At 41.4% G+C, this 12,127-nt stretch overlaps 1 protein-coding gene across 10 annotated transcripts in view; it reads right to left on the bottom strand.

The window, feature by feature from the left end:
- The window catches only part of bbs9 (Bardet-Biedl syndrome 9), a 519,061-nt gene that overhangs the window by 360,972 nt on the left and 145,962 nt on the right, over nucleotides 1-12,127 (bottom strand). For all 10 annotated transcript variants that reach the window (XM_048530080.1, XM_048530078.1, XM_048530076.1 and 7 more), the window contains 2 exons: nucleotides 5,195-5,367; nucleotides 4,867-5,019 (listed from right to left, as the gene is read on the bottom strand). In XM_048530080.1, coding sequence (XP_048386037.1) covers nucleotides 4,867-5,019; nucleotides 5,195-5,367 — 326 coding nt within the window. The remainder of the gene's footprint in view (nucleotides 1-4,866; nucleotides 5,020-5,194; nucleotides 5,368-12,127) is intronic.

Raw genomic sequence — 12,127 nt, forward strand, 5'->3', positions numbered from 1 at the left:
AGGACACAGAAAAGGCATGTAAGAAAGGCACTATTACTATAATCACAGGGGACTTCAATACTAAGATGGACTGGGAAAATGAGGTTACTTGTAGATCTCGAGAAAAGGAATTTGTGGAATGTCTGCAAGATGGTTTTTCTGGAACACCCTGTGGTAGAGCCTAGGGAGCAGGCAATTCTGGACTTGGTAATCTGTTATGAGGCAAACCTGAATAGGGAGCGTAAGGTGAAGGAATCCCCAAGAGTAGCGAACATAACATGACAGAATTCACCCTGCAATCTGGGAAGAGAAGTTAGAATCAGATGTAACAGTATTACAACTGAGTAAAGGTAACTACATGAGGGAGGAGCTGACCAGAATTGATTGGAATAGAAGCCTAGCAGGGAAGATAGTGGGGCAGCAATGGCAGGGGTTTCTGGGGTTAATTCAGGAGGCAGAGCAAAAATCCATCCCAAGTAAGAAAAAAAACACACTAAGAGCTGGATGAGGCAAACATCGCTGACAAGGGAAGTCAGGGACAGAATAAAAGCAAAAGGAAAATGTGCAATGTGGTGAAGATTTGTGTGCAGCCAGAGGATTAGGAAGCCTTTAGAAACCAGCAGAGGATAACTAAAAAAGTACAAAAAGTTGGGGGAAGGGGAGAAGATGAAATATGAGAGTAAGATAGCTAGTAATATAAGATTGCAAGTGTTACTTTAGATTTGTTAAAGGTAAGTGAGAGTCAAGACTGGACAGTGGATCACTGGAAAATGAGGGTGGAGAAGTAGTAATGGGGAACAGAGAAATGGCAGAGGAAGTGAATAGGTATATTGTATCAGTTTTCACATTGGAAGACACCAGCAGCATACCAGAGCTTCAGGAGAGTCAGAGGGTAGACGTGAGCATAGTATCAATCACTCAGGAGAAGGCTCTGGGGAATCTGAAAAGTCTGAACACCCAGAAGAGATGGACTGCACCCCAGAGTTCAAAAGATAGCTGAGGAAATTGTGGAAGCATTGGTGATGATTTTTCAGCAATCACTGGAGTCAGAGGGTCTCAGAAGCCTGGAAAATGAATTAATGTAACACCCTTTTTAAGAAGGGAGGATGCAGAAGACAGGGAACAATAGGCCAGTAGCCTGACCTTGGTCATTGTTAAGATTTTAGAATCTATTTTTAAAGATGAGATTGTAGAGTGCTTGGAAGTGTGCGGTATTATAGGGCTGAGTCAGCGTGGCTTTTTCAAGGGGAGGTATTGCCTGACAAATCTGTTAGAATGCTTTGAGAAGGTAATGAGCAAGTTAGACAAAGAAGAGCCAGTAGATGTGATCTATTTGGATTTCCAAAAGACCTTCAACAAGGTGCTGCACAGGAGGCTGAATGACAGCTCATATTGTTAGGGGTAAGATACTGGCATTGATAGAGATTGGCTGATAGGCAGAATGCAGTGAGTAAGGATAATGAAGTCATTTTCAGGATGGCAGTCAGTGTCCAGCGGACTTCTACAGTGGTCTACATTGGGACCACAGCTATTCATGTTAGAGATAAATGATCTCAGCTGAAGGCATTGTTTTTAAATTTGCAAATGCAACAAAGACAGGTGGAGGGACAGGCAGTGTTGAGACAGCAGGGAGACTGTAGAAGGAGTTAGACATGCTAAGAGATTGGGCAAAGAAGTGATGCATGGAATACAATGTGGGAAAGTATGAGGTGATGCACTTTGTTAGGAAAACATACAGGTATTGAATATTTTCCAAACAGGGAAAGGCTTCGGATATCTAAGCACAAAAGAACTTGGGAGCCCTAGTTCAGGATTCTCTTAAGGTTAACACACAGGTTCAGTTAGCAGTTAGGAATGCAAAGAAAATGTTTGCATTCATTTCAAGAGGATTGGATACAAGGGCAGAAATGTACTGCTGAGGCTGTATAAGGCTCAGGTCAGGCCACATTTGGAATATTGTGAAGGGGGGTTTTGTCCCCATATCTAAGGAAGGACGTGCTGGTCTTATAGGGGTCCAGAGGATGCTTACAACAATGATGCTGGGGATGAAGAGTTCATCTTATGAGGAGTGGCTGAGGACTCTGGGTCCGTACTTGATGGAGTTTAGAAGGATAGGGGATGGTTCTCATTGAAATGTACAGAATACTGAGAGGCCTAGACAGAGTGGACATGGAGAAGATGTTTCAACTAGTAGGAGAGACTAGGCACATTCTCAGAGTGAAGGGATGACCCATTAGAACTGAGATGAGGAGGAATTTCTTCAGTCAGAGAGTGGTTAATTTGAGGAATCTCAATGCTACTATGGGCTGTGGAGGCCAAGTCATTGAATGTATTTAAGGCAGAAATAGATACATTTTTGATTGGTGAGGTAATCAAGGATTAGAGGGACAAGACAGGAGAATGGAATTGAGAAACAAATCAGCCTTGATTGAACAGTGAAGCAGATTGGACGGATCAAATTGTATAATTCTGCTCCTATATTTTATCATCTTTAATACTGCAATGAGAGATGAATTTATCCTACCTACTTCAATGACTTGCAAAACTAAACCCTAAGTCTTCTTGCAGGTCCACCCACTTTAAAGTTGTATCCTTTGTTTTTTCATTTCCTCTCTCTTTCTTCCAAAATGAATCACTGCATAATTCTCTCCATTAAATTTTATCTGCTACCAGTTTAATCATTCTACCTACCAATCAGTCTGTACCTTTTTACGATTTAAACCTATCCTCATAGTTCACAATACTTCACAACGTATGGCTCACAAATTTTGGAATTGTACCCTTTACACCAAATTCTAATTCATTGATGTATATCAAGAAAAACAAGGCTGGTCCCAGGGAAACTCAATATAAATGTTCTCATCCCCTGCCCACCATCATTCCCCACAGATATTACCATTTTTGTTTCTTTATTCTTTCATGGGATAATAGGCATTGCTGGCAAGCACGCTGGCAACCCCAACTGCTCTTGAATTAAACAGCTTTCGAGGCCATTTCAGAAAGCAAGTAAGAATCAACCATGAATGACGGACAGGTCGAGGAGGTGGGATGAGGTTAGTAGGTAGCTGGGGGTGCGGCTTGGGGTGGGAGGAAGGGATGGGTGAGAGGAAGAACCGGTTAGGGAGGCAGAGACAGGTTGGACTGGTTTTGGGATGCCCAAAACCTGTCCAACCTGTCTCTGCCTCCCTAACCAGTTCTTCCTCTCACCCATCCCTTCCTCCCACCCCAAGCCGCACCCCCAGCTACCTACTAACCTCATCCCACCTCCTCGACCTGTCCGTCTTCCCTGGACTGACCTATCCCCTCCCTACCTCCCCACCTACACTCTCTCCACCTATCTTCTTTACTCTCCATCTTCGGTCCGCCTCCCCCTCTCTCCCTATTTATTCCAGTTCCCTCCCCCCATCCCCCTCTCTGATGAAGGGTCTAGGCCCGCGTCAGCTTTTGTGCTCCTGAGATGCTGCTTGGCCTGCTGTGTTCATCCAGCCTCACATTTTATTATCTTGGAATCTCCAGCATCTGCAGTTCCCATTATCTAAGAATCAACCACATTGCTGAGGGTCTGGAATCACATGTAGATTCAATCAGATAAGGATGGTAGGTTTCCTTCACATTAGTGAAATAGATGGGTGTTGACAATAATCAATGTCAGCATCATCAAAACTAGCTGCATAATCCAGCTTTATTAATTGGTATTAAATACCACCAGCTGCCACTGTGGGACCTGAGTCCATGTACCCATAGCATTAGCCTGGGTGTCTGGGTGGCTAGTCCAGTGAAATCACCACTACGTCAGTATGGTCCATATCACATATATACAATAATCATTAGCGAGTTTTGAGAAGATTTGTAGCTCATGTTGAGGTTCTGGATGTGAGTTTGCTCGCTGAGCTGGAAGGTTCGTTTTCAGACGTTTCGTCACCATTCTAGCTAACATCATCAGTGAGCCTCTGATGAAGCGCTGGTGTTATGTCCCGCTTTCTATTTATCTGTTTAGGTTTCCTTGGGTTGGTGTTGTAATTTCCTGCGTTGGTGATGTCATTTCCTGTTCTTTTTCTCAGAGGATGGTAGATTGGCTCCAAATCAATGTGTTTGTTGATGGAGTTCCGGTTTGAATGCCATGCTTCTAGGAATTCTCGTGCGTGTCTCTGTTTGGCTTGTCCTAGGATTGATGTGTTGACAACTAGCCAGACTACTCAGACCTCTTGGCATCAGGGTAGCCCACAAACCCACCAAAACACTAAAACAGCAGCTGATGAACTTAAAAGACCCTATACAGACAACAAGCAAAACGAACGTCATTTATAAAATACCTTGCAAGAACTGTGACAAACACTACATTGGACAAACAGGCAGAAAGCTAGCCACCAGGATACACAAACATCAACTAGCCACAAAAAGACATGACCCACTATCACTAGTATCCTTACATACAGATGAGGAAGGACACTACTTTAATTGGGACAATACATCCATCCTAGGACAAGCCAAACAGAGATACGCACGAGAATTCCTAGAAGCATGGCATTCCAACTGGAATTCCATCGACAAACACATTGATTTGGAGCCTATCTACCATCCTCTGAGAAAAAGAACAGGAAATGACACCACCAACACAGGAAATGACAACACCAACCCAAGGAAACCTAAACAGATAAATAGAAAGTGGGACATAACATCAGCGCTTCACCGGAGGTTCACTGATGATGTTACTTAGAATGGTGACGAAACGTCTGAAAACGAACCTTCCAGCTCAGCGAGCAAACTCACATCCAGAACAATAATCATTGTAGGTTAACACCAAAACATTGGAATGATTAGTGTGTAAAAAGCAATAACCATGGAATACTTGAAGTAACTGTTAGGTAATTTTCTAAACATACTAACCTGTCGATATGTTCCATCCAGTAGAGTATCCAGGTTACGTAGAGGTGTCGGAGTTTTGTCTTTGAAATGCGTTAAAAGTCGACGTTGAATAGCTCTGTATTGCACAGCCCTTTCTGAAAGAAGCTCCTTATATTTTTCAGCATTTATCCGCAACTACAAAAATAACAGAGGGGATCTCACTCCGGTCTGTTTTTCAAATTTAAAATTAAAAACTGCTCTTTTAGCTGAGTTCATTCGCTCAGAAGAGAAAATGAAATTAACTCTAGATTTATGACGTTATCTGCACTATGATAGCAATATATTTAATATTAAGCTAAGACAAACAGACCTCAAAATGACGATCGATTAGTTGAAAGTATTCCTGCAAAGGAAGAGGTCCGGGGAACATGCACCTGAAGTCTTTGGCTCCTTCCCTCACAAAATATTCTTCTAAACGTTGAATAAGTTCTTTTGTTATTAGCCAGAGATCTTCAAATTGATCACATTGGACTCTGTACCGGCCTAAAATATTGAATTAAAATACACAAAATGTTTTTTTCTGCAAACTTATTTGAATGGAAAGAGAATTGCAACAGATTTCAGAGTCACTTTTACTGCATTACCAAATACAAATTTTATTCATCATATATGTAACTTTCTTTCAAGTTCAACCAATTCCTACTTGTACTGGAATTCCTAAAAGCAATAATATCTTTAACCATTTGTGCTATGATCAGTGTTATGTCCATTACAGGTCAAGGATTTTCTTTAGAAAATGTTATTATAAGAAATGACATCTGTACAACTGTCAGCGTGCAATGATTCACTTTTAATTCTTCTCTAAAGAGTGTAATTGAGTAAATATAAGATTGTAACTTCACTTCAAATACCATGTAACCAACCAATTCAAGAGGATTTACTTTCTTCTCTGCTTTAGCCTAACAGATTGCTATTTGCAATCTTTTGACGGATCTTAGCTTAATGTAATCATGCTCAATTTACAAAGGGAAGCCTAGGAACACTCAGAACAAAGCATATGGACGTACATGGAATAGTGTAGGTTAGATGGGCTTCAGATTGGTATGACAGGTCGGCACAACATCGAGGGCCAAAGGGCCTGTACTGTGCTGTAATATTCTATGTTCTATGTTCTAAAGTTGGAGCTCGGAAACACTCTTGCCTGGGATATTCATGAGTACTGGAGAAACTTAAGGAACGAAAATCAAACAAATCCCAAGGACCTGATGGCCTCTCTCCTGAGGTTCTAAAAGAGATAACTGCAGTTAGATTGGATGCATCAGTTATGAATTTCCAGCATTCCCTAAATTCTACTATGGTCCCAGCAGATTGGAGGTTAGCACATGTAATAATAAAGGAGGGAGACAGACAAATGGGAGACAACAGCCAGTTAAGTTGACATCAGCAATTGAGAACATGCTGGAATCTATTATTAAGGAAGTCTTAACACCGGTTGTAAGCAAGGGAAGTCATTCGCAAATTTATTAGAGTTTGTTTTTGAGGATGTAACTAGTAGATGTCACATTCTTGAATTTCTAATAAGTATTTGATGCAGTGCGGTTGCAAAAGCCTCTTTTTTTGAACTGTGGACTAAAAATGGGAATACATAATGCTTTGAAGCATGGAAACTGTGTAAAAAGTTATTTGTTTTAAAAACACCGACCTGGAGTATTGAGTTTTAGATACCAAGTTGCCTTACAGGAGCGGTGAGGGGCAAGATGAGAAAAATCTGCACCACCTATGTTCAGGGCAATTCTGTGCAGAGACTGTTTTTGACTGGCTTTTCAATTATCCACTTTGGTAAAAAGACTGGGAAAAGCAGATTATTATATCAGTGGCTACAAACAGAGAGCAAATGTGCAATGAACTCTGGGTGTCCTTGTACATCACTCATTGAAGGTAAGCATGCAGGTGCAGCAGGGGTTAAAGAAGGCAGATGAACATTAGCCTTCATAGCAAGAGGATTTCATACTAGAGCAGAGATGTCCTGCTGCAATTATACAGGGCAATGTTGAGAATATAAAGGGAATATTGTGCGCAGTTTCGTTCTCCTTATCTGAGGAAGGATGTTCTTGCTATAGAGGGAGTGGAGCAAAAATTTTCCAGACTGATTCCTGAGACAGCAAGGCTGATGTATGAGAAGAGATCAAATCAGTTAAAATTATGTTTGCTGGAGTTCAGATGAATGAGGGGGAATCTCACAGGATCCTATAAAATTCTAACAGGACTGGACAAGATAGATGCAGGAAGTATTTTCCCAATAGTGTGGTTGTCCAGAACCAGGAGTCACAGTCTAAGGATACAGGGTAAATTGTGATAAGGAGGAATGTTTTTTCTCAGAGTGGTGGGCCAGTGGATTTTGCTACCACAGAAAGCAGTCAAGCTCAAAATATTGTATGATTTCAAGGAGTTGAATATAGCACTCAGAGCTAAAGGGATCAATTAATAAGGGGGGAAATCAGGAACAGGTTATTGAGTTTGACGATCAGCTGTGATCATAATGAATGGCAGAGCAGACTCAAGGATCTTCTCCTGATGGAAAGCATCCATTAGTCTTTCTATCCCTTCTGGATAGAGTAGTAAAAGAAAATCCCCAGTAGCTAGCTACTGTCCATCAACTTTCCACCAGAAGGTGCTCCCTGTCTCAAATTAAAAGAGGAAAGGGAAAACAACTTATCGAGATACTGCATAGGTGAATTCTCAACCAGTGAATGAAATACTGAGAATCTGCATACAATAATAGATTAACAATTCAACATGTCTACATTTTACCGATGGTTAGAAGCACAGTTGATTATAATAAATAGTCATTTTCTTGTTCATGGGAAAAAGACCTGGTGTCTCTTCATTTAACCTGAAATATACAGCCAGGGCGAACTGGGCCACTAGGTGACTTAATCAAATTTTCACATTTGTGACAATCCCAGGAATATGGGGCTTGATTTCTAGTGCACTGTTCCAGTAAGTCCTGACACCACACAAAACATTAATGTGTAACATAGGACTCATCAAGCTAGACATGCCATGAAGGTTATGCATAAGGTTATGGGTGAGATTAAACAGGGATCTTCCAGCTGGTAGCTGTAACTAACAGAGTAAAACAAGAATCAGTGGGCCTCAGCTATTTACAACATATATTAATGATGTAAATGAAGAAAGTGAGGGTGGTGTATTAAAGTTTTTGAAAACACAAAATTGGGTTGGAATGTGAGAGGAGACACAAAGTAGCTGCAAAGAGAATTGACAGGTTAGAATATTGGGAAACAAGGTAGCAGATGGTGGATAATGTACAGAAGTATGATGTTATTCATTTCCGTCCAAACAGTAAAAGAATACTTCTCAAAGGCATTAAACTTTGAAATGTTGAGGTTAGGACAGACTTGCGTTCACTCATACAAGGAATACAGGTACATAAAGCAATGGCTCATGCAACTGGCATTTAGGCATTCCTTACAAAGGGCTTGAATTACAAGAATAAACGGTCCTGCAATTGTACAAGGCTTTGGTGAAACCACACCTGGAACACTTAGAGTAGAATATCAGAGCAGGCTTAAAGAACTAAATGGCCCATAACTGGTCCTTTTTCATATATTCTTATGTAAATCAGTGGCCACTGATGGATGTGTATAGCAAGGAAGAGGCAAAATCCATGAATAAAACCATAAGACACAGGAACGGAAACATGCCATTCGGCCCATTGTGTACTAATCACCATTCAATGAGATCAAGACTGATCTGAAAAGCCGCAACTTCATTTCCCTGTCTTTTCCCCATAATCCTTGATCACCTTACAGATTTAAAATCTGTTTGTCTGAGCCTTGAATGTTCCTACTACCCAGCCTCAACAGCCATCTGCAGTGAAGAATTTCCAAGACTCACTATCCTGAGAAGAAAAGAATTCCTCCTCATCTCTGTCCTAACCAGGTGATCCCCTATCACAAGATTATTCCTTCTGGTCCTAGGCTCTCCCACAAAGGGAAACAATCCTTTCCTATCTACCCTTTCAAGTCCGCTGACATTCTTAAATTTTTCATTAAGGCCGCCTCTCATTCTTCTAAAATCCAATGAATATAGGCCCAATACTTAACCTTCCTCTTAAGAAAATCTCTTCATAGCCAGGATCAACCTAGTGAAGCTTCTCTGGACAGCCTCCAATCCCATTAGACTTTCCTTCGATAAGGGGACCAAACTGTTCACAGCATTCTAGGTGTGGTCTTAACTAGTGCCTTACATTGTTTAAGCAGGACTTCTCTACTTTTATACTCCAATCCCTTTTAAAAAAGGCCAAAATCTATTTGCCTTCCCCATCACCTGTATGCTAGCCTTTTCTGATTATGTGCAAGCTACCACAAATCTTTCTGTGCCAGAGTTTTCCACAGTATTTTTCTATTTAAATAATTTTCAGCTTTTCTATCCTTCCTGTCAAAGTGCATACTCTCACATTTTTCCACCTTATATTTCACCTGCAATGTTTTTACCCTCTAAGCTAGGATGAGAAGTGGCAGATGGAGTTAAACCCTGAAAAGTGTGAGGTGATTCATTTTGGAAGGACGAACTTGAAAGCAGAATACCGGGTTAACAGAAAGATTCTTGGCAGTGTGGAGGAGCAGGGGGATCTTGGGGCTCATGTCCACAATTCCCTGAAAGCTGCCACCCAGGTGGATAGAGTTCTTAAGAAAGCGTATGGTGTGTCAGCTTTCATTAATAGAGGGATTGACTTCAAGAGCCGTGAAGTTATGCTCCAACTGTATAAAAGCCTGGTTTGGCTACATTTGGAGTATTGTATCCAGTTCTGGTCGCCTCGTTACAGGAAAGTTGTGCAAGTGTTGGAAAAGGTGCAGAGGAGATTGACCAGGATGTTGCCTGGAATGGAGGGAGGGTCTTACAAGGAAAGGTTGAGAGAGCTAGGGCTTTTCTCTTTAGAACAACGAAGGATGAGAGGTGACTCGATAGAGGTGCACAAAATGATCAGAGGTATAGATAGAGTGGACAGCCAGAGACATTTTCCTCGGGTGGAGGTAGCTATTATGAGGGGGCATAATTTTAAAGTGAGTGGAGACAGATAAAGGGGAGATGTCAGAGGCAGGTTCTTTACTCAGAGAGTGGAATGCATCGCAGGAGAGGGTAGTGGAGTCGGCATCATTGGGGCATTTAAGCGGCTATTAGATAGCCATATGGATGATAGTAGAAGGTAGGGGTGGAGGTTAGACAGACCTTAGGATTAGGGTAAAGGTTCGGCACATCATTGTGGGACGAAGGTCCTGTACTGTTCTATGTTCTATGTTCTACCTAACCACTATATCCCTCAGTTTCCAGCTTTAATTTCCTTCTAATCATGTCTCTGCAATGGCTAATAGATCAAATCTATTAAGCTCTATTTTTGCCATTAATTCATTTATTATGTCCCAAATACTATGTACATTTAAGTAAAAAACCATTAATTTTGCCTTTATACATTTTTTTCTACTTTAATTCTACTTGCTGATTTTTAAAAATGTTTTCTACACTCTGTCCCTTCCTGTCCCAGTCTGGTTTCATTACCTAAGCAGCTGCCCTGTAGTGAGGCCGTATCCTTTTGTTTCATAAGCCAATATAGCCTCTCTCTATAACCATCGACTTACCCCCACAAATCTCCCCCTTAGTTAATCGAAAGTACTCTCTGCAACCTTAGAGTCACCAGGACATTGGTCCCAGCACAGCTCAGATGAAGCCTATCGCACCGGAATTGCTGCCTTTTACACCAGGACTGGTGTCAGTGCCCCACAAACTGAAACACATTGTACAATTGCAGACACTACCCCCTGGGACCCTATACTTGCTTCACTTGCAGTCATAACCTTCTGGCCCTGATCACAGACCAAATGTGAATTACCTAGTCTAACTGGTGTGACTGCCTGCTGCAACAAAGTGAGGAGATAATTCCGCACCTCCCCTCCCTAATGAAGCACAATTGGTCAAGCTCCTCTGAAGTTCCTTGAGCTTCAAACATTTGGTACAGATGTGTTCACTCTGGATTGTCATGGTGCACTGGAGCCATGGATCATTGCACAGTCACACAGCTCAGTGAGGCCATTTAACCCTTGAGCCTGGTTCACCACAATTGAAATACATTATATTTATAGAGATAGTAGGAACTGCCGATGCTGGAGAATCTGAGATTACGAGGTGTAGAGCTGGATGAACACAGCAGGCCAAGCAGCATCAGAGGAGCAGGGAAGCTACTTTTTGGGCCTAGAACCTTCTTCAGAAATTAGAAATTCTGAAGAAGGGTCTCAGCCCGAAACATCAGCTTTCCTGTTGCTCTGATGCTTCTTGGCCTGTTGTGTTCATCCAGCTCTACAACTTGTTATCTTACATTATATTTATATCTACCTCAAGTCAATTGGTTGCATAACCCTTAATAATTCCACCGAACAAAAAAAAATCCATGTTTCGAAATTTTCAATTGAACCCAAGTCTTTACAGCCTTTCAAGGGAGAGAGTTCCAGAATTTCATTATCCTTTGTGTAAAGATGTTGTCCTGAAATGATTCCTGAAAATCCTGACTCTGATTTTAAATTTAAGTTCCCATTTGTCTGTGCTGCTCACAACCCATTTCCTCCAGGGAAATAGTTTCTCTCCATCTATTCTACTGAATCTTTCAATCATATTAAACGCCTCAATTTGATCACCATAATGTTTTATAATGTAACACTCAATGCATTTTTTTCCCAGTGAACCACTTCAGAATGCATGCATCTTTCCTGAGGTGCAATACAATGATGCAGCATTTAGTTACCCATCTCCCTGGCTCAGGTTTTGCTGCCACTAGCAGATACCTTACTTTCCCCCTAAGTGCAACTTTCCTGGAGGTCCTGCTATGTTGAATATCAATCATCTGGAGACCAGCTGCTGAAGTACAACATACAAATGAAGGAGCACATCAGAAGCTGGGCCTGATAGAGAAGGGAAGACTAACTTGAAACTGAGCTCAGACAGAGTACGAAAGGGCAAGTTAGTTCCTCGGGCAAAAAGAATGAAAAAGAGACCCTTGTGATAATATTAACATTGTTTCCTTACTGGAGTATTAAACTCAGAGTTCTGCAAAGGGAAGAAACTAAATATTCCTTGATGCAGTGCCCCTGTTAACATAGCAACTGAGCCTGGTGGCAATTTTGAATGTGCAAACTACATTGGCATCCACCATTTTCACTGCTGGCTGACATAGAAACCCCTACAATGTTTATTTCTATTTACCTGCAAGAGAATTAGTTTTCTCAGTGGA

This window comes from Stegostoma tigrinum, chromosome 5 (genome assembly GCF_030684315.1).
Source record: "Stegostoma tigrinum isolate sSteTig4 chromosome 5, sSteTig4.hap1, whole genome shotgun sequence".
In the NCBI taxonomy this organism is placed as follows: Eukaryota; Metazoa; Chordata; class Chondrichthyes; order Orectolobiformes; family Stegostomatidae; genus Stegostoma; species Stegostoma tigrinum.